The following is a 19640-nucleotide window of genomic DNA, read 5'->3' as shown; positions in this document are numbered from 1 at the left end:
TCCTCAAAAAGTTGTGATGCAGACGTCAAAAGCAATTGCCTCCCCTGTTCTGGTTGTGATGAACGAACCGACATGGATCCCATAAGTAATTCGACAGGACAATGTGCATATTGCACTCGAAATCATGTTATACCTATACTAGTTCGACTGATTTATTTCACAAAAATAGACAGCATCACGAAAACTATTTCTCGTGTAAGCGGCCCCCTATAAAGCGAAATTAAAAACTAAAACTAACATGTGGTAACAGGTGCTTTTATTTAGGATGTAAAGAAATTCAAATGTGACAGATGACAATTAAAATGAATGGTCCAGTGACCTGTTAAACAAAATGTGTATTTGATAATCGAAAATTGAATTTCTGGCCCATTCCTTTTCATAGAGCTGGGGTTAGCTCCCTTACTGTAACCAATCTATAGTGAGATCCACAATGAATAGCTTTAATTTAAGATACCGGAAACTCAGACCGATTAAGTGACCTGTTAAACAACATAGGTAATTGATAATCGAATATTCTAGTAGCATTTTTGGCCCCATGATTGATATATAGATGAGGTTAACTTCTGAAGTATTCTAAAAGTCTACAATTACTAGCTGAATAAAAAACGATCCCTTTTTCTAAGAATCACTTCCAAAGTTCGTTCCAGCCTTACAAAAATTTTGATATTTCAAGGCCTCTCGTCCTCTCCATCCTTTCACAGCCTTCTCGTTGGTGATTTTCAACTATCGCTGTGGTCGGCATACAAGTCGGCGTTATGTAACAAGAATATCTGACAATGTGATTAAATTTGAAGGAATCAGAACACAATCTTCATTCTCTATACTTTGCTTCATCTCTTACGCTCATTACTGCTCCACAAGAGCCTAGCTTAAAGAAATTAAACACAAAAATTTAGCAACTCTACGTCATCACTTAGTTCACTTACAGTTGCGCAATCGTTTCCATTTTTTACAGATAGTTATAAATTTGATCCTTTCCAGAACTGCGGAACCTATTTACCAGGGGAAGATAGCTATGTCTCTGCCACTGCTTACGGCGTTACGAACTAACTGCACAACAAGTAAGACAATATTTCACTATACAATTGTAGCTAATTAAAGTGTAAAAGGTAACAATAATATTTTTTACACAATTCTCTTGAATTCGATCCTTGTAATCTAGTATGTAAGACGCTCGTCCATGTGGGTCTAATGTTATGGCTCAGCCTAGCAATGTAAACAAAGATGTTTCGCTATTCTACGTTGTTACTTATGGTAACTAAATTGTTACAATTTTTTATAGAATAATGTATTCCTGATCCTTGCCAAAACGGCGTAACATGTTCACCCAAGGGAGATAACTAAACTTGTGCTTGTGCAGCTTTCTTAGGCGGTACAAACTACACAACACATAAGGCGATTTCTATAAAGCGTTTTAGCTCATTAAAGTGTTAAAGGCTACAACTATACTTTAACAAAAATTCTAAAAGGTATAGGTAAATTTCGTGGCAAGTTTTGGCAATCTTGAAATATCCCCCTATTGCATTAACCTTGAACGTAGTTTCGAGATTTTTAGTTGTACTCTTAAAATCAATATGTATATGACTGACTTTTTTGTTTGAATATAGACTTAAGATGGTTATCTGGCTCATTATTCACAGTGATAACCTTCTCGCTAATTATCCAAGAGTTAGTTCGTCCCACAAAAACTTATTGTCCAGAAAGTATATACATGTAGTACAAAACCCCTCACGAAAACTATTCCTAACATCTAAGTGACAAAAATCCCTGTCTTCAAAAGATAAACCCCAAAACTTGATTAACCGTTTCACTGAAAAATGTTAAAGCCTCTGTTATATCACGCGAATTGTCCTTTTTCAGACGGAATAGACGAAGATGAGTGTCTTGGTAGAATCACTCAAAAGCTACCCACTCCTCCCTTGCGGTAAATTCGTCCTTTGTAAATAGTGATTATTCAAGCCGTTGATAGTTTGTTTGAAAAGAAGAGAGCGTCTCGCGAAAACTATCGTTAACATCTAATAAGTGACTAACATGGCCTTTTGCAAAGGAGAATACTTATAATAATATCACAGGAAATTTCTTGTTAAGGATATAGGCAAAGATTGGGGTCTTCAAAGAAGTTAGCTTCAATCAGGAATCAGGATTTACTGATCAGTTTTTTCCTTCACATACTATGTCTTCTTTCCTGTAAAATATAATTTTTTGCTAATAAGCAAAGGAGTTATAGAGTTCTGATATAATTTGTGAGTAAATCAATTATAATTTTAAGTCAGTTCTACGGTGAAGACAGGTTTTCAGTCGCAGCAGCTAGATTTGAAATCAAGACCCTCTATATCTACAAGCACTTCACCCCGTTTGACTTTCTAACAATTATATACAACAGGGGACCATAGGGGATACTTTGGGCGAATGCGTCTTAATCATCACAATTCTACTTTTGTTTCTCCGTAAGAAGAAATGAATGAGAGCGAGCATGTCAGCACACAACATAAATTTGTTTTTATCTCTGACTCACGTATTTATGAAAAGATTCGAATTAATTTGAAAGAAATTTGTTCAATACTTTTTCTTTATCACTGAATATGATACAAATGTTAAGAGCAAGACCACAAGCCGTGACGTTACGCTAAATCAAAACAAAAATGGTGATTTCATGCCCTATCATAAGACTCCTAGTTCAAACTTGAATCTTTAACCTCCAACCTACCTCAATGTGACATTATCTCCAATCAGCATGAACGGAGCCCATTTCTTTACTTCGGGATAGCCGTTACCTCTCATCCACTTTCTGACTTCGTGAAGAGATTCACTGGCACTTTCACCACGGAACAAGTGTTCGTAGAAACGATTCATAAACTGCTCTGTCGATTCGTCGTCCAAGGCCCACCGCGCCACTAACACTGAGCGTGCACCGGATCCTAAGAACGCTCGAGCGATTCCGATAACTCCTTCGACTTTAATTTCTCCGCACCCACTGTGACAACAGCTTAGAACAACCAGTTTAGCTCGAAGTTGAACTTTGGATACGTCAGCCATCGTCAAAAGGTATTCTTCTTCTTGTGGAATATCCTTCGTTGTACGACCAGGGCAAAGTGCGATTTCTCCTCTTTCGGAATCTCCATGAGCAGCAAAATGTATCAGCGCAACTGACTTCATCTGTTCAATAACCGCCTCCTTTGTTGCATGTCTTCCTAACAATGGAGGAACGCCAAGCAATTTTGCAATCATCTCAGCTTCTTTTTTTGCGCATGGTAATGGACCCAAGGTCTTCTGTTCTCCCCTGTAAATCACTTTGCTCACCTCAGGTTCACCCACTATGAGAGCCCCACTCTGACTGTGGTAGTTTGGAGGACTGTCCTTGATAAGCTTGAGCGTAGTCAAAGAAGGAGCAATACGGATCCTGAATTTTTCAGACAAATATCTTCCTCCTTCGTCAACTAAGGCTGCAAATGGCACTTGGTACATGCAGCTATCAGGGACAATGATAACTTCAGGCTCTTTCAATAAATCGGCCACGGGAGCGATGATTGTTTCGTAGCACAAATGAAGATTTTTTTTCATATCATCACCTTTACTGTGTGCCAAAGGCGATCGGTTGACATCGTCAGACGATGTTGGAACACGTTCGTCATTTAAAGAGCGATCTTCACAAACCTCTTTGGGTAGAACAGCAAAATGGCGGAAAGTCTGGGAAAACAGCGCTTTCAAGTTAGGAACTGACCCGGCATTTTCAAAACAATCTGAGTCCATTCTTTTTCTTCGGAAACGAATCTCTCCACTTGGTTGGAGAATCCAAATCCGTACATCTTCATCACCAACCGAAAGGTAAAGACAATTACAACTGGCCTCTCCTTTTATAATATCATGGATTCCACACCATGATCGCAGATCGCCTGAAAACTGTAACTCTTTGGCAGAATATTGAGATGTCATCAAGTCCGCTAGAGCTCTCGCCCGTCTAAGTTCTTCAACGGAAAGAGCATCTGCGAAATTTTCGCTAACAAAAAGCAATTTACTGAGCATCTCGTAGGGAAAGGCGCCATGCTCCTCTAATAAAGATATTTGGAAGTCATCGTTGCCTTTTAGAAAGTTTCGCAGTTTTTCAAATTTTGCAATAGATTGGAAAAGATACGAAAAAGCTTCTTTGATATTAAACTGCGCTAACTTCAAAACCGTTAGACCACAAAGAACTTTAAACTCCGTCATACTATCTCCAATGCCTTTGCAAATTAAGAGAGCCTCGCGAAAATATACTTCGGCTTTCTCAAGTTCACCTTGAGAATGAAACAATGTTCCTAAGTTTCCGTAGTCAGCTGCTTCTCCCTCTCTGTCGCCAATTTCCTCTCTGATTTTAAGTGCTTTCTCGGTGTATTCTTGAGACTTTTTGTATTCACCTAGGGAATGAAACAATGTTCCTAAGTTTCCGTAGGCAGTTGCTTCTCCCTTTCTGTCGCCAATTTCCTCTTTGATTTTAAGTGCTTTCTCGGTGTATTCTTGAGACTTTTTGTATTCACCTAGGGAATGAAACAATGTTCCTAAGTTTCCGTAGTCAGCTGCTTCTCCCTTTCTGTCGCCAATTTCCTCTCTGATTTTAAGTGCTTTCTCGGTGTATTCTTGAGACTTTTTGTATTCACCTAGGGAATGAAACAATGTTCCTAAGTTTCCGTAGGCAGCTGCTTCTCCCACTCTGTCGCCAATTTCCTCTCTGATTTTAAGTGCTTTCTCGGTGTATTCTTGAGACTTTTTGTATTCACCTAGGGAATGAAACAATGTTCCTAAGTTTCCGTGGGCAGTTGCTTCTCCCTTTCTGTCGCCAATTTCCTCTTTGATTTTAAGTGCTTTCTCGGTGTATTCTTGAGATTTTTTGTATTCACCTAGGGAATGAAACAATGTTCCTAAGTTTCCGTAGTCAGCTCCTTCTCCCTTTCTGTCGCCAATTTCCTCTCTGATTTTAAGTGCTTTCTCGGTGTATTCTTGAGACTTTTTGTATTCACCTAGGGAATGAAACAATGTTCCTAAGTTTCCGTAGTCAGCTGCTTCGCCCTTTCTGTCGCCAATTTCCTCTGTGATTTTAAGTGCTTTCTCGGTGTATTCTTGAGACTTTTTGTATTCACCTAGGAAATGAAACAATGTTCCTAAGTTTCCGTAGTCAGCTGCTTCTCCCACTCTATCGCCAATTTCCTCTCTGATTTTAAGTGCATTCTCGGTGTATTCTTGAGACTTTTTGTATTCACCTAGGGAATGAAACAATGTTCCTAAGTTTCCGTAGTCAGCTGCTTCTCCTTTTCTGTCGCCAATTTCCTCTCTGATTTTAAGTGCTTTCTCGGTGTATTCTTGAGACTTTTTGTATTCACCTAGGGAATGAAACAATGTTCCTAAGTTTCCGTAGGCAGTTCCTTCTCCCTCTCTGTCGCCAATTTCCTCTCTGATTTTAAGTGCTTTCTCGGTGTATTCTTGAGACTTTTTGTATTCACCAAGCGACTGAAACAATGTTCCTAAGTTTCCGTAGGCAGTTGCTTCTCCCTTTCTGTCGCCAATTTCCTCTTTGATTTTAAGTGCTTTCTCGGTGTATTCTTGAGACTTTTTGTATTCACCTAGGGAATGAAACAATCTTCCTAAGTTTCCGTAGGCAGTTGCTTCTCCCTTTCTGTCGCCAATTTCCTCTTTGATTTTAAGTGCTTTCTCGGTGTATTCTTGAGACTTTTTGTATTCACCTAGGGAATGAAACAATCTTCCTAAGTTTCCGTAGGCAGTTGCTTCTCCCTTTCTGTCACCAATTTCCTCTTTGATTTTAAGTGCTTTCTCGGTGTATTCTTGAGACTTTTTGTATTCACCTAGGGAATAAAACAATGTTCCTAAGTTTCCGTAGTCAGCTGCTTCTCCCTTTCTGTCGCCAATTTCCTCTCTGATTTTAAGTGCTTTCTCGGTGTATTCTTGAGACTTTTTGTATTCACCTAGGGAATGAAACAATGTTCCTAAGTTTCCGTAGGCAGTTGCTTCTCCCTTTCTGTCGCCAATTTCCTCTTTGATTTTAAGTGCTTTCTCGGTGTATTCTTGAGACTTTTTGTATTCACCTAGGGAATGAAACAATGTTCCTAAGTTTCCGTAGTCAGCTGCTTCTCCCTCTCTATCGCCAATTTCTTCTCTGATTTTAAGTGCTTTCTCGGTGTATTCTTGAGACTTTTTGTATTCACCTAGGGAATGAAACAATGTTCCTAAGTTTCCGTAGTCAGCTGCTTCTCCTTTTCTGTCTCCAATTTCCTCTCTGATTTTAAGTGCTTTCTCGGTGTATTCTTGAGACTTTTTGTATTCACCAAGCGACTGAAACAATGTTCCTAAGTTTCCGTAGGCAGTTCCTTCTCCATCTTTGTCACCAATCTCCTTTATGATTAGAAGTGCTTTCTCGGTGTAATCTTGAGACTTTTTGTATTCACCTAGGGAATGAAACAATGTTCCTAAGTTTCCGTAGTCAGCTGCTTCTCCCTTTCTGTCGCCAATTTCCTCTCTGATTTTAAGTGCTTTCTCGGTGTATTCTTGAGACTTTTTGTATTCACCTAGGGAATGAAACAATGTTCCTAAGTTTCCGTAGTCAGCTGCTTCTCCCTCTCTATCGCCAATTTCCTCTCTGATTTTAAGTGCTTTCTCGGTGTATTCTTGAGACTTTTTGTATTCACCTAGGGAATGAAACAATGTTCCTAAGTTTCCGTAGGCAGCTGCTTCTCCTTTTCTGTCGCCAATTTCCTCTTTGATTTTAAGTGCTTTCTCGGTGTATTCTTGAGACTTTTTGTATTCACCAAGCGACTGAAACAATGTTCCTAAGTTTCCGTAGGCAGTTCCTTCTCCATCTTTGTCACCAATCTCCTTTCTGATTAGAAGTGCTTTCTCGGTGTAATCTTGAGACTTTTTGTATTCACCTAGGGAACGAAACAATGTTCCTAAGTTTCCGTAGGCAGTTGCTTCTCCCTTTCTGTCGCCAATTTCCTCTTTGATTTTAAGTGCTTTCTCGGTGTATTCTTGAGACTTTTTGTATTCACCTAGGGAATAAAACAATGTTCCTAAGTTTCCGTAGTCAGCTGCTTCTCCCTTTCTGTCGCCAATTTCCTCTCTGATTTTAAGTGCTTTCTCGGTGTATTCTTGAGACTTTTTGTATTCACCTAGGGAATGAAACAATGTTCCTAAGTTTCCGTAGTCAGCTGCTTCTCCCTTTCTGTCGCCAATTTCCTCTCTGATTTTAAGTGCTTTCTCGGTGTATTCTTGAGACTTTTTGTATTCACCTAGGGAATGAAACAATGTTCCTAAGTTTCCGTAGTCAGCTGCTTCTCCCTCTCTATCGCCAATTTCCTCTCTGATTTTAAGTGCTTTCTCGGTGTATTCTTGAGACTTTTTGTATTCACCTAGGGAATGAAACAATGTTCCTAAGTTTCCGTAGGCAGCTGCTTCTCCTTTTCTGTCGCCAATTTCCTCTTTGATTTTAAGTGCTTTCTCGGTGTATTCTTGAGACTTTTTGTATTCACCAAGCGACTGAAACAATGTTCCTAAGTTTCCGTAGGCAGTTCCTTCTCCATCTTTGTCACCAATCTCCTTTCTGATTAGAAGTGCTTTCTCGGTGTAATCTTGAGACTTTTTGTATTCACCTAGGGAACGAAACAATGTTCCTAAGTTTCCGTAGGCAGTTGCTTCTCCCTCTCTGTCGCCAATTTCCTCTTTGATTTTAAGTGCTTTCTCGGTGTATTCTTGAGACTTTTTGTATTCACCTAGGGAATAAAACAATGTTCCTAAGTTTCCGTAGTCAGCTGCTTCTCCCTTTCTGTCGCCAATTTCCTCTCTGATTTTAACTGCTTTCTCGGTGTATTCTTGAGACTTTTTGTATTCACCTAGGGAATGAAACAATGTTCCTAAGTTTCTGTAGGCAGTTGCTTCTCCCTTTCTGTCGCCAATTTCCTCTTTGATTTTAAGTGCTTTCTCGGTGTATTCTTGAGACTTTTTGTATTCACCTAGGGAATGAAACAATGTTCCTAAGTTTCCGTAGTCAGCTGCTTCTCCCTCTCTATCGCCAATTTCTTCTCTGATTTTAAGTGCTTTCTCGTTGTATTCTTGAGACTTTTTGTATTCACCTAGGGAATGAAACAATCTTCCTAAGTTTCCGTAGTCAGCTGCTTCTCCTTTTCTGTCCCCAATTTCCTCTCTGATTTTAAGTGCTTTCTCGGTGTATTCTTGAGACTTTTTGTATTCACCAAGCGACTGAAACAATGTTCCTAAGTTTCTGTAGGCAGTTCCTTCTCCATCTTTGTCACCAATCTCCTTTATGATTAGAAGTGCTTTCTCGGTGTAATCTTGAGACTTTTTGTATTCACCTAGGGAATGAAACAATGTTCCTAAGTTTCCGTAGTCAGCTGCTTCTCCCTCTCTGTCGCCAATTTCCTCTCTGATTTTAAGTGCTTTCTCGGTGTATTCTTGAGACTTTTTGTATACACCTAGGGAATGAAACAATGTTCCTAAGTTTCCGTAGTCAGCTGCTTCTCCCTCTCTGTCGCCAATTTCCTCTCTGATTTTAAGTGCTTTCTCGGTGTATTCTTGAGACTTTTTGTATTCACCTAGGGAATGAAACAATGTTCCTAAGTTTCCGTAGGCAGCTGCTTCTCCTTTTCTGTCGCCAATTTCCTCTCTGATTTTAAGTGCTTTCTCGGTGTATTCTTGAGACTTTTTGTATTCACCAAGCGACTGAAACAATGTTCCTAAGTTTCCGTAGGCAGTTGCTTCTCCATCTTTGTCACCAATCTCCTTTCTGATTAGAAGTGCTTTCTCGGTATAATCTTGAGACTTTTTGTATTCACCTAGGGAACGAAACAATGTTCCTAAGTTTCCGTAGTCAGCTGCTTCTCCTTTTTTGTCGCCAATTTCCTCTCTGATTTTAAGTGCTTTCTCGGTGTATTCTTGAGACTTTTTGTATTCACCTAGGGAATGAAACAATGTTCTTAAGTTTCCGTAGGCAGCTGCTTCTCCCTTTCTGTCGCCAATTTCCTCTCTGATTTTAAGTGCTTTCTCGGTGTATTCTTGAGACTTTTTGTATTCACCTAGGGAATGAAACAATCTTCCTAAGTTTCCGTAGTCAGCTGCTTCTCCCTCTCTGTCGCCAATTTCCTCTCTGATTTTAAGTGCTTTCTCGATGTATTCTTGAGACTTTTTGTATTCACCTAGGGAATGAAACAATGTTCCTAAGTTTCCGTAGGCAGTTGCTTCTCCCTTTCTGTCGCCAATTTCCTCTTTGATTTTAAGTGCTTTCTCGGTGTATTCTTGAGACTTTTTGTATTCACCTAGGGAATGAAACAATGTTCCTAAGTTTCCGTAGTCAGCTGCTTCTCCCTCTCTGTCGCCAATTTCCTCTCTGATTTTAAGTGCTCTCTCGGTGTATTCTTGAGACTTTTTGTATTCACCTAGGGAATGAAACAATCTTCCTAAGTTTCCGTAGTCAGCTGCTTCTCCCTCTCTGTCGCCAATTTCCTCTCTGATTTTAAGTGCTTTCTCGATGTATTCTTGAGACTTTTTGTATTCACCTAGGGAATGAAACAATGTTCCTAAGTTTCCGTAGGCAGTTGCTTCTCCCTTTCTGTCGCCAATTTCCTCTTTGATTTTAAGTGCTTTCTCGGTGTATTCTTGAGACTTTTTGTATTCACCTAGGGAATGAAACAATGTTCCTAAGTTTCCGTAGTCAGCTGCTTCTCCCTTTCTGTCGCCAATTTCCTCTCTGATTTTAAGTGCTTTCTCGGTGTATTCTTGAGACTTTTTGTATTCACCTAGGGAATGAAACAATGTTCCTAAGTTTCCGTAGGCAGTTCCTTCTCCATCTTTGTCACCAATCTCCTTTCTGATTAGAAGTGCTTTCTCGGTGTATTCTTGAGACTTTTTGTATTCACCTAGGGAACGAAACAATGTTCCTAAGTTTCCGTAGTCAGCTGCCTCTCCCTCTCTGTCGCCAATTTCCTTTCTTATTGGTAGCGCTTTCTTGTAATATTCCTCAGCTCTGTCGTATTCCCCAAGCGACTGAACGATTGTACCTAGGTTTCCGTAAATGGTTGCTTCCCTATCTCTTTCGCCATTTGACACAGTGATTGTCAGTGCTTTCTTGTAATACTCCTCAGCCTTGTGATATTCACACAGTGAATTAAATAATTTTCCTATCATCATGTAACATTGTGCCTCTGTTTGTTTGTCTCCAGTACTTCTTGTTATATCAGCTGCCTTTTGATAGTATTCTCTAGCCTTTTTAAATTCATTTTGTTTGTGATATATCAGTCCCAGTACCAAGCTTAGTCTCCCTTCCTTAAGTGTGTCACCAGAGGCATGGTATATGATAAGAAGTTCCTTCGCATATCTTTCTGCAGATGTGTAGTTGGAGACCTTGCATGCAGCATGAAACATTAGCAAATGTATTTTATGGTAAAACCAGTGGTATTCTTTTATCCGTGCTTTGGAGGTTAGAAAAATCAAACATTCTTTTCCTAACTTCATGGCTTCTAAGCCACGACCAGTGTTAAGAAGGAAGGCAACAACAAGTGTAACTATACCGGATACTGTTATAAATCCTCCTTCGTTGTCCATGACGACCGTTTTCCAAATTACACGAGTCAATTCAATGAGACAGCATCAATCTGTGGATTTAATTCAACTGGGTTAGTTCCGTCGGTGGCCGCCGCTAGATCAAATATTTTTACTCAAGAAATGTGTTGATTCTGAAGGTAGGTAATCCCAACACTTTCCAACAATCTCAATAGGTTACGGTAGTTGGTCAGACGTGTTTTGTTTTGCTTGCCGTCTTTAAATAAATAAGTAAATTCGTCTTTATTAAAAAACCATGCGATAAAATTACATATCTGATGTTACAGTAAAAATATATATTGTTGGGAGAAATTACAATAATTAAATCGAATAAAATTATTAAAAATGATTAGAAATACATATGGGGTGTGAACACAGCTAGACTTTATTTAAAAATTAATCTATTAAAAAAGCTACGTTTTAAACGTTCAGTATCAATGCTGGGCCTGACAATGGATTTCCTTCGAATGTTTTCAATATAGTCTTTGTACCTTGGGAGTAGGCTTTTTAATGGATGGTCATCATGTTTGAGGTTATAGAAAAGGCGTCTGTCGCTTTTCTCTAAAAGTTCATATCTGTTGTAATTGACCGACGTATAGCGCCTCTTATAGCATCTTTTTAAAAACCTTTGTATAACAGTAAGTTCGGAAACACTTGCAGCATAAACTGAAAGGCCGTATAATAACTTAGAGATCACAACTGAATTAAAGAGGTAGTCTATTGCGTCTTATGTATATCCTTCTTGACGTAGGCTTCTGATGACAAATAAACACTTGTTGTCTTCATGAAGCTTGGCCTTGACATGCATGCTGAACTTACAATTACCTTGAAATGTGACGCTCAATAAAGAAATGTTATTATATTGTTTGATATTGTGAAACATTGGGTAGACTGTTGAATTGCCTTTCTTACGCATAACTAGCTCCTTACACAAGAGATGTGCACTTGCAGTCTCTCGCCCTCGAATGGTCGAACAGTATTATAAGTGTCACCGTATAAAGCGGTTACCCTGTATTAGGCGGTCGGTTGTCAGAGTCCCAAATTTGCTTCCCCTTAATCATTGTACTTATCACCTCTTTTAACCGGTCCCATATATTAGGCGAACCTGGTTACCTTTGAGTGAGTCCCAACGGCCTGTTTGTGTTGTCTTGCACCTATATAGAACGGTCATTTATAGCGGAACCACTCAAGTAAAACTAAGATTAATCTTCCAGGTACAATTTAACTCATATTTCTCTCTAGAAATCAATGTTGGTAGTACTTTTAAGCCAGTTTTTGTACATTAGCGGTCAATTTTGGCGCAAAATGCCGTTTTTTGTCCTGTTCGGCTCAGAAATGACCTCATTTTCTGAATTTTGGTCGGACCATGAAAGTCACTCTTTTGCTCGCTCCTTCTATCACTTCTGGTTCCTGTTAAACCCGTGGTGTTTTCGGTCTCACCTCGTGACATTTCACGGAAATGGAAAACGGGTACTGTGCCGGTCACGTCACTGTGCCGGTCACGTCACTGTGTCGGTCACGTCACTGTGCCGGTCACGTCACTGTGCCGAAGTGAAGTAAAGTCGGCAATTTCTGTTTTTGACAAACTTGTGGAAATCGACTCGACACTATTTATTCGCCGAGCATTTATCTGCTTACCACCTTCAACAGTGGTCTTGTTTATTTAAGCTTCACCGAAAGAGTATACTAGTGCGCATGACCAAACTTCTCACTTTGCACTACAGTTCTTACAAAGACCTCAAATCGCCCTTCATGTTATTTAAGGAAGAAAATAACATCTCAGCAGATAACCAAGTGACCAATTGATTCCAACCAATTCGGTTCGATCGCCCACCTCAACACTCTTTTCGTTATCATTCTTTTCTGGCATTTGGTTTAAAATCAAAGGAAAACTGTCAACATGACAAACACACAGTTCTACCACAATTACCTTCCGTCTAAAGTTTCTTGAAATCCAGATAAAAACAATGAATACTGAAGCTCCACTTTCCCTGAAAAAATTAACAAGGTGTTACATTTACTTGTTAAAACATAAAACACCTACCATGTGGAGGGGCAACTCTCAGTATTGTTAACGTCATAGACACCTAAACATAAAAAACGAATGACAACTTTGTGTTGTTAAAGTTTTCGTCTGAACACTAGTCGGGAAACGAGCCCGCGGATAGAAGACCAGACTATATAAAAGGCGGAATTCGAGCTGAGATGTTATCTTCCTCTGGATATCTATGCATAGAGTACTTCAAGGAAGAACGGCTAAAAACGTATATACCGCATGTCTATACTTCTTAGGCATATTTTCAGCCTGTTCATAATTCTAAACCAAATTTTCAGCAGCAAACCCGGGGATACTACTTCCGGTTGGGAGTTCGTTCGAAATCGGCCCACTTAGGTTGGAGGCATTAGATTTAGTCAGAAGAATAAAGATCAAGTGAATGATATTTTAGGCGTTAGATGTACGCAAGTATTTACCGAGATGTCTTTAAGATGTATTAGATTCTCTGGATCTTTTCTTTGGACCCGTTTGATGCCACTGGTTTACTTCCTCCTGACAATTATTTAGTCGACCACAACGTTAATATTAGAGATTCATCGAGAAGATGGCTCTCTGTAGAGCAGATTACGCTTAAGACATTACGAAATGAATCAAAACTGATTCATGAGCTGTAAAATTACTATAATACCGAACAAACTGAACAGACAATACTTACCGTGTTCTCCGCTTTCGAAAGTGAAAGTTAGGATCTTGCCGAGGAAGAATGCATCACGTGATCATGATGTTTCTTTTCAACCTCCCCTTGTTGTTCATGGTCACGTCATACAATAACATTCCTCCACCGAAAAGAAAATTAAGCACAATTCTTTCTGAGATTGTTCCGAAGTTTCAAATGTTAGCTTTGATATCATTTTGAGAAAAGCAAAGTACTCCAGTAACAGAAAACGGAAACGTTGATTTACTTTACCCTCCCCTCCCCCCAATTCTCATCGACTAGCCCTAGTTCTCCACGTCCTGTGTTCCTCTCCAAGAACAGCTCGGATTTGAAGATTGTGGAACGTATTTGTGGTAGGTTTTAGACACTAACTTTATTCCCTAGATAATAGTTGGCTTGTTGGAGTGCTATTCGTGTTAAATGAAGTAGATTTAGGTTACTAATGAGACAATGAAATCTCTCAGTTCGGTCAAACACTTTGGCTTCTTAGGGACCCAGTTTGCGTCTAAACAACGAGGAAGCCGGCACAGTCAGACAGATATAGAGTAGATCACAAGTTTTTTATAAGCAAACGTTATGAAACGCTGAAAATATTAACTTAACTTGCTACAGCTTCTATTTCACCGTTTATTTACTATAAACATAATTCTTCTTGTGTTTGCAGTGATCTTGAAATTATTGAATGTTGTTGAATATAATCCACAAGATGAAATTGAAGGGATTCTTCAACAATATTCAATGAGCCTGCGGGAAATAGTTACTTTAGTATAATTGCTCCGGTGCTTTTGAATTCTGTTGTAAATTCTGTAACTAAAGAGAGCTTTGCACACATTTTAACAGTTTTTACTACTCATATCAAAGTAAGACAATTATCACAGGTTTATTCAATTTGATCAGCAAAAACTTTACAATTTCCTTTTGAAAAGTCTGCTGCCAAACTCAGTAGCATCTTTTCTGCTCTTTACAATTGAATTTTTTCCTTTTTATCACTTCCTTAGAAATTTTGACAAAATGCAGGGCAGCCATTTTAAATGTGGCACTCCTGCCATAAATCACTTTGTGTAGGGTGATTATAGGAAGATATGATGCGATCCTCCGCCAATCAGAGCGCACCTCTCTATAGAAACCTGAGCAATTATACTGAATATATACATCACAATCTCACAAGTTTGGCTTGATTTTTGCACCTGTAAGTTAAATAATTTCATCACTAGCCAGCTTACAGCGCACACTCGCTAGCTCTCTTAGATGTAACAAAAACCTTTCACCATAACAGCCTTGTATCGACTGACACCCTTCTAAAAATACTTATGACAAAAAAAATCCTGAACTAGTCAAAGAAGAGAGATGTCTTTTGTAAATGATCACACTTTCTTGGGAGATAAGATTGGGTCAGAACTTTTTGGGATGTCTTGGGAGTTTGGGAATTTTCCAAATGTCCTTGGAGCTGGTGTAGGGTTGTCAGATTTTCTTTGAAAAATTTTCTGGATATTAAGAACATGGCTGACTGAACCTCCTCCCTTTACCAATTTATGGTCACTCATATAAATAAATGTATTGCATTCAAAACAGGGCAAAAGATCAAGATATTCAAGAGGAAACCTAAAAAGCACTTTGTGGTGTGTGCTTGTCATTGAATATTGCAAACATGGATGAGGAGAAGAATGAATGGCTGGCTCAGTACTATTCTCCAAGCAAATGGAACAACAGAATGGACCCAGGAGGGGTAGTAGATTATCATGTGAACATTTGTACTGGCTACAGCGAAACCACTCGTAAAAGCTCTCACTGCGAACTGAGTGTCTGTTATGGTGAAAAGAAAGCTAAGATGGATATATTTTACCCTGCTGAAGAGAATGATGACACAGCTGAATCTGTACATGAAAAGAGTGGCAGCTCTGCAGCAGTGGTGCTCTTTGTTCATGGCGGGTATTGGCAAGAAGGGAGTAGGAAGATTTACAGCTTTGTTAGTGAATCATGGACTAAAAATGGTTGCGTTGCAGCAGTGGTCGGTTATAACCTTGCACCAGAAGCCAGCTTGGATCAGATGGTTGGAGAAATACAGTCAGCAGTGAAATATATCAATACCAGGTTTCCAAAATCCAGACTATTCTTATGCAGCCACTCAGCTGGCGCACATTTGTGTGCCATGATGATGGTGTCAGACTGGAGCAAGGATCCATCAATTCCACAAGCCATTCATGGTATGTTCTTATTATCAGGAGTTTTTGATTTGGTACCTATTGTAAGCACTTATGTCAATGATGCATTAAAACTGACTGAAGAATCTGCTGCACAAGTCAGTCCTCAAAAACTTCTGACAAAGATGTCACCAACGTTTGTTTGCCCTATTTTGGTTGTAATGGAAGAGTACGGATCCCCAGAGTTTTTTCGACAAGCTAAAGAATTTGTTGAAATCTTAAAAAGTCATAAGGTTCAGTGTTGTTTGCTTCAGCTACCAGGGGTAGATCACTTCAGCATGATTGAAAACATGGTGAATAGTGATGATCTACTCTGCCAGGAGATTTTGAAAGTTATCAGAAACATCAACTCAGCAAAGAGTGAAAAAGGAGTCAAAATTCCAAACTCAGGTCTTTGATTTGACTTTGTGAATGTTTTATGTGTTTACCCTAATGTTATTAAAAGGTTAAGTGCATAGTCATGCTGTGGTTTTAAAAGTTTTTGTCAGTTTTCAACTTGAGTATTACCTTGATTGATTAGGGTTTTACTAAGGATTCTGAGAGCAGGATCTCTGAGAGAAAATGTAAATTTTTTGCTGTTTTCTTTTTCACACATTCAAGAAACCTGTTATGATAATTTAGAAAATATTGTATAATCAGAAACTAATATCAAAATTACCTTGAAAACTGGTTTTGTCTGGAACATTTTAAAGTTGTTCTTTGTAGTAATTATACTTAGAGTGAAAACATCTCTATTTTTCATGCCTTTGAAACAACGATGCAGGGCAGGTTATTTACACAAGGTCTCACCCAAACTACAGTTTTACAAAAGCAGAGAGCCTCAGGGATTCTCTATAAGAGAGTTTAATATCCTTCACTGTTAGCTTTTTGCCTTATTGGCACTGTTCAAAAAATTAATGTTAAAGTTCAGATAAAAGGTTCGGCTAAGTAAAGATGGCTTAGAGTTTGGTTGTGCCAACCAGTGGCTAAAGTTTGTTTCAATTGGGAATAATTATCAACTTAATTTCAAGTAATTAAACATTTGCTATTTATATTCTGAATAACTGGTTGACATGAGTCATCAACTATTTATTAACCCTTTACACCCTAACGTCAGTTTGTATATTCTCCATACTGTTCTTTATACATTTCCTAAGCTGATGACAAAGAGAATTTATTGAACAATCCAGAAGATCTTTATTTGGTGATCATTTCCTTTATTCTCGTGACCTTAATGTGTGATTCAGGGGTGATATTGTAAGGAGAAATTAGATGCTTATCACTCTTAGGGGTCAATGGGTTTATTACCAGGCCTCAGTTGGCCTCAAACCTGTGCCAGTCAGATACTAGTTGGGCATTACTACCAGCTGAGCCATGCCCCAACATGTTCAGTCATTATTTTTCAGTACCTCAGCCAGGCTCAATGCTAGCAGTCTAGAAATTGTCTGTATATCAGAGATATTTTCTCAAATAAATGTATTCGTTTTATGCAGAAATTGTAATGGTACAACGGTAACAGGACTTCATGGTCGAGTTCAGTCTGTAATCATACTCATGATTAACCAATCAGACTCTCGCCTAAACTCCACTCAGTCTTATAATTACCATTATTTATTGCAGTCCATCTGTTGGCAGAATTACCTGATACCTTAGCTTCACGATCTATTTTTATATCATATAAGATTAATTTCCCCCCATAGCCCCACCTGAAACGTTTAGCGCACAGTTTTACCAGAGAGTAGAATTTTGATGTCTTAATTTCTCCATGAGGTGATTCCATTTAAGCGTTTTTATCAAGGAAGCTGGCACTGCCATGTGTTCCTCTTTTCTTGCAATGTGATGCACGTGGCCAAATTGGCCTTCGTACTCAAGCAGCATCAACACAACCATCATACGCCACGAATCACCTTTATGCTCTCGTCTGTGAAGCTTAATGGCTCCAGGCAGGCGAACAACGTAGACGAAATTGCAAGACATTTGTCCACAGTACCTGCGTTATAATGGTTTAAGAGCAGGTTCACAAAGGCGCTATGGCAAGAGTGACGAAGCCACGACACTCTTCACTATCTTGTTTATCGAGGCAGACCCTGTAAAAGCGCGGTCGCCGGTGATCACCGGCGACCGCGGTGGGTCCAACTGTTCCATCTTTGAACGAATATAGTGCTGTGAACGATACCAGTGCATTAGTATTAAAACGTGCGTGTCCCATTTTATTTCCAAACTAACTAATTAAGAAATGACTGTTAAAGATTCCTCGGCGCCTTTGAAACAGGACAGAAGCGGTCTTTCAATCATATCTACAGGCGGTTGTGCGGCAAGACAAACAATAGGTGTGAGAAATAAAAAATTTGTATGGCGCGCATTTTAAAACCGGCTCTCGAGTTTGGTTGGCAAGCCGCAAAATTTGTTGAAACAAGTCATCATATTATCCGCGTAAGAATCATGCACTAAGGACAACGTATATGTTGTCTATTAAGATTACTCACCGAGAGATCAGGATGGCGGGCGATCTTTCTTTTCTTTGAAGAATTTGGTGGCGTTAGCATTCCTAAAGCGCTTCCCTCTGCGATTGCAGGACAGTCCACAACTTTTCCTTCTAAAGCTGCAATCTTCTCCTCCAAGGCTTTGAAACCGTTCTCGAGCCGCGACTCGATACTCTGCAGCTTGTTAAGGATGGCATCGGAAATATCGCTCTGGTTTCCCTCAATGATTTGAAGTGAATCATTTACTTGTCTCAGCTGCGCTATGACTGACGATTGATCCGTTCAATCAATCAATCCTTTATTTAAACACGTGACACCTAGGAGTACAGAAGTTCTCGTTAAAACGTGTACGTGTATGTACAATTAGAAATAAAACATAATTTCTGTAAGAATACAAGTAATAAGTAAATCTATTAAATAACTAAAAACAGGATCGAAGATCATGGACAAGAGCTATCAATAAAAAGTTACAATATTAACAATATTAACAATAACGATATTTACAATCACTACCAATAAGCCGTGTGGGCTTTAAGAGAACGCTTGAATGAAACAATATCTTGATATTCTCTGAGTTTAGGGGGTAGTGCATTCCAAAGTTTACTAGCTAAAAATGAAAAAGACCGATGTAAAAACTCGAGATTAAAAAGAGGTAAATCTAGCCTTGTACTGAGCCCGCGTAAACTATACGGTACATTTCTAAAATTAAAAAAATCACTTATATAAGGAGCCCCCTTATCATACAAGCACTTATATAACATAACTAACGATTGGAATTGCCTACGATTCTCCAAAGACTTAATGTCGGCCAACTTGAGGAGGAAGTCGTATGACACAGACTTCGAGAAGCCTAATATAGTTCTTAATATAAAGTAATTAGTTGTCCCTATTTTAGTAGTCTCCGCGTTACCTACCTGCAGCAGCTACTCTTCTGTCAAGACAGGCTCTCCAATCTTCAGTCAATTTCTATAAGGCCGTGCAACACGAGTGACCCTTGAGAAAGCCAGACAGATTCGGTGAGAGTCGCCAATAAAAGGCTTCATAGATTTGATCGAACAATACCTTCTCATATAATTTCGATAAGGAAGTCAGAACAGAAACTGGACGATAGCAGGTCTTATCCGTCATACTTTCCTTCTTGAAAACAGGAACAAGGTCACTGCTTTTCCAAACTATTGGCCATTGACGATTGGTAATAAAATAATTGATTAAATAATAAATAATAAATAAATAATAAATAATAAATAATTGATTAAACGGGTAACCGGCTCGGTAATAACAGGTGAGGATAAACGAAGTAGCCTCTGAGATATTTTATCGCAACCAACAGTCTTGTGAGGGTCAAGAGTATCCAAAATTTTCCTTATGTAGCCAACATCAACTGGAACGAGGTAAAAAACATCATCACAAGTTTTCTCAGCAATGACTTTAACACTAGGATGATCAACAAACTCAACCATTTCCTTACTGTCACCATCACTCCTGGACACCTCGCAAAAGTAGTTGTTGAACATTTCAGCCACCATTAATGAATCGGTAATTACACGCTCATTCTCAATCAGAATTATCTTTGATTGCTTCTTTACTTTGCTTGGCAACAAAGGTCTCAACTTATTCCAAAACTCACCATGATGTTTAGTGTTTGACGATGCCTCCATGCAGAACGCCTT

General features: G+C 39.0%; 1 protein-coding gene and 1 pseudogene across 2 annotated transcripts; one reads left to right on the top strand and one right to left on the bottom strand.

Moving 5' to 3' along the window:
• Positions 1-239: 239 nt before the first annotated feature.
• LOC148729563 (uncharacterized) lies at positions 240-13223 on the bottom strand. Its single transcript, XM_088726111.1, has 8 exons — positions 13069-13223; positions 12527-12587; positions 8835-10649; positions 8235-8354; positions 6915-7634; positions 5475-6554; positions 2708-5354; positions 240-2185 (listed from the first exon to the last, which is right to left on the bottom strand). Exons 3-8 carry the CDS (start codon positions 10597-10599, stop codon positions 2152-2154), a joined length of 6366 nt encoding a protein of 2121 aa, XP_088582237.1. The 5' UTR covers positions 10600-10649; positions 12527-12587; positions 13069-13223; the 3' UTR covers positions 240-2151.
• Positions 13224-13511: 288 nt separating this feature from the next.
• LOC148729562 (kynurenine formamidase pseudogene) lies at positions 13512-16983 on the top strand (annotated as a pseudogene). The gene is made up of 2 exons (XR_015988925.1): positions 13512-13660; positions 14880-16983. The product of XR_015988925.1 is annotated as a kynurenine formamidase pseudogene (transcript).
• The last annotated feature ends 2657 nt before the right edge of the window (positions 16984-19640 follow it).

The sequence above is a fragment of the Stylophora pistillata genome, chromosome 6 (genome assembly GCF_964205215.1).
Source record: "Stylophora pistillata chromosome 6, jaStyPist1.2, whole genome shotgun sequence".
Taxonomy (NCBI): domain Eukaryota; kingdom Metazoa; phylum Cnidaria; class Anthozoa; order Scleractinia; family Pocilloporidae; genus Stylophora; species Stylophora pistillata.
This window is presented reverse-complemented; position numbering and strand designations above follow the sequence as displayed.